Source organism: Strix aluco, chromosome 1 (assembly GCF_031877795.1).
Source record: "Strix aluco isolate bStrAlu1 chromosome 1, bStrAlu1.hap1, whole genome shotgun sequence".
Classification (NCBI taxonomy): Eukaryota; Metazoa; Chordata; class Aves; order Strigiformes; family Strigidae; genus Strix; species Strix aluco.
In genome coordinates this window covers 58,185,333-58,188,219 of record NC_133931.1, presented here as the reverse complement: position 1 = coordinate 58,188,219, position 2,887 = coordinate 58,185,333, and the positions used below count along the sequence as shown (strand labels likewise).

The following is a 2,887-nucleotide window of genomic DNA, read 5'->3' as shown; positions in this document are numbered from 1 at the left end:
TGTGGGTCAAGTTACTAAAATGTGTGCATAAAGTACTAGATTCTCTTCTGTAGTTCCGAACTGGTGTGAGAGTTCATTTAGAAAAAAGTCTGGTTTACCTCTCCAGGGCACGTAACTCTGTTTTACCTCTCCTCTCCCTGCAGTGGCCAGGATGTACTTTGTGAGTGACTGAGATCCAGAAATACTGAAGTTTAAGCATGTGTCCTTTCCACAACAAAGTTTATTTCTGCCTCTCTTGGACCTAGCAGTAGCTTCTGTGTTCAGCTTCTAAGAACAGTTCAGTCAGTTATAGGTAGTCTTGTTAATCTATGAATTTAATAATTCATGGATTTTTTTTTTTTTAATACTTAAGACTTGGATACCTGAGCATGTGAATAGCTGTGCTGGGTTAGATAAAGTGGTTTAACCTGATGCCTTTTTCCTGACACTAGCTTAGGAAGTTTCTGAGGTAGAAGTTGTGGCTGGGCCATTTTGCTTAACCATTTATGATTTTGTCTAATTCTGACACTCAGATCCATACTTTATTATCAATCTGTGGTTTTATTTGTCTTAAACCTGTGGAGGATGAGTTTGCTGAGTGTCTTTTACTCTTCGTGCTTTGAGAAATGACAAGCAATTGGACTTACTGAACTTATCCATACCTTCCCTCATGTTTTTCACCACGTGGACTCCAGCCATCTCTTTTTGAAGCTGAAGAATCCCAAACTATTTGATTTCTTCTGTAGAAGCCATTTCATATCTTTGATAGGCCGTGTCTGCCTTCTTTTGTTCTACTTGTAAGAAAGATCCAAGTCTTTCTACTGGTGCTGGAGCAAAAAAATAACTAATCTTGGAGAAGCTTGCAACACATACAGTAGAAGTGAATGTTGGCATTTTGCATGTACATTTAAGCAGCAGTGTGGTAGGGTGATACTATTTTTGTCTTTTTTTCCAAAAGTGTTAAATACTGCCTACTGCAGCACTTGGGGTTTAACTTGAAATTTTAATAGTACATTATGTGCTTACTGGCCCTGGTGCTAACAGGTTTCAAAGACTTTACAAATCTGGTTTTGTGTTATGATTCATTTGATACCTGAAAGATCAAGTGTACAGTGTACAGGACTCTGATCAAAGTTTCAGACAGTACATTTATATCGGATATAGTGTGAAAGGCTGGATCATACTGAATGGTGGATATGCTGAATTAATTAGCTTTATTTAAGTATGTGTTACATTGTATTTGCAGCAGTGTATGTTACACACCTGTGTCCTTGTGAGAGGAAATACAACTAAAAGTGAGAGGGGAAGCAGGAGCTCGCTGATGAGAGCTGGGTGCTGTGTGACCTGTGCGGGACTCAGCGGGCACACAAGGGGACATGGCCCAGTGCCCTCTTGTCCTTTATAGGTGTTAGTCTTTCATATAAAAGAGGTGCTGAGGGGAAACTTTTTCTTTCCTTTTACAGGTGCTAGCTAAAATTCTAGAAAACTAAAGAAAAAGACCCAAAGATTTTTTGGTATGTGTTATTTAGTCTGAGTTACTTCGTCTCTAGAAGAAGCAGCCGATGTTTCTGTGGGCAGTGCTCATAGAGGCGATAGGGGCTCAGGGAGAGGCTGGCAGCAAGGGGCCGGCTCTGCCCTCCTGGTGCCCGGAGGGTGTGCGGGAGCCCGGGCCTCAGCTCCCCGCTCTTTGGAGGCCGGTTGCCTTCCCGGCCCATCCCCGGCCGTGCCCGGGGATGGAGCGAGGCCGGGAGGAGCCTGGGGGTGCGGGGTGTTGGGGGGCGTTCGCAGCCGCCCTCCTGCTGCGAAAGCAGCCACTTGCTCCGGTTTTTCTCCGAAACCTGAAGCATCGGCGGTGGAGATGGGGGTTAGGGTCGTTGCTTCAGGCTGCTTTCCGCCCGGCGCCGTTTGTTTCTGAGGGGGGTTGTTACTAACCCTCGGCGCAGAACCAGCGGCCCGAGGGCTGTGAGGTGACACCACCACATCGTCATGGCAGACGTGGAAGCCCGGCGTCTCGACAGGAGATGTAAGCGCTGCCCACGGACACGGAGGTTGCGGCGGGGGCCAGAGCAAATCCCGCCGTCTGCGGACCCTGGCAGCCGGGCCTTAGGCCGCCATTACGGCCGGGGTGGGCCCGGCGGCGGCGGCAGGGGGCGCTGCGGCGCCGGGCGGCGGCCGTTGGCGGCGGGGGCGGGCGGGGACGCCATTGCGTTGCTATGAGCTGTCTGCCCCTGCGGCGGCGGCAGCGGCGGGCGGCCCGGGTGCCGCTCCTCCCGCCGGCCGGCCGCTGCCTGCCTCCTGCCTGCTGTGCGGGCCGGGCTGTCCGGCGGCCTGGTGGCACTAGCGGGGCGGGGAGGATGAGCACGGCGGGACCGGGCGGCGGCAGCAACAGTACAAGCAGGAGCAGCGCAAGCAGCAGCAGCAGCCGCCGCGGCGGCGGGGCCGGTCACTGAGCCGAGGAGCACCGCGGCGGAGCAGGGCATGGCGCTGCCGGGGGAGCGCGGCGCGGAGCCCCAGCCCGGCGCCTCCCGCCGCTCCGCCGACGAGGAGGAGGACGGCGGCGGCAGCAGCAGCAGCAGCGGCGGCGGCGGGGCCGGCGGGCAGCCGGAGGCGCTGTCGCTGGAGGAGATCCTCAGGCTTTACAACCAGCCCATCAACGAGGAGCAGGCGTGGGCCGTGTGCTACCAGTGCTGCGGCTCGCTGCGGGCCCGCGCCCGCCGCGGCGAGACCCCCGCCGCCAGGCTGGGGGCGGCCGCCCACCTCCGCGTCTGGCGGGACGGCGCCGTCACCCTGGAGCAGGGCGAGACCCCGCGGCCGCCCCCCCCCGCCGCAGGTAAGGCCGGGCCCCGCCGCTACCGACCCCCGTGCCCCCTGGGTACGGCCCGGCCCGGCCCAGCAGCGGCCGGGTGTC

At 56.0% G+C, this 2,887-nt stretch overlaps 1 protein-coding gene across 3 annotated transcripts in view; it reads left to right on the top strand.

Annotated features, from left to right (window-relative positions):
- Window positions 1-2,213: 2,213 nt before the first annotated feature.
- The window catches only part of SPIRE1 (spire type actin nucleation factor 1), a 134,499-nt gene continuing 133,825 nt past the window's right edge, over window positions 2,214-2,887 (top strand). For all 3 annotated transcript variants that reach the window (XM_074822290.1, XM_074822300.1, XM_074822280.1), the window contains exon 1: window positions 2,214-2,809. In XM_074822290.1, the coding sequence (XP_074678391.1) occupies window positions 2,458-2,809 (352 nt within the window). In that variant the 5' untranslated portion in view covers window positions 2,214-2,457. The remainder of the gene's footprint in view (window positions 2,810-2,887) is intronic.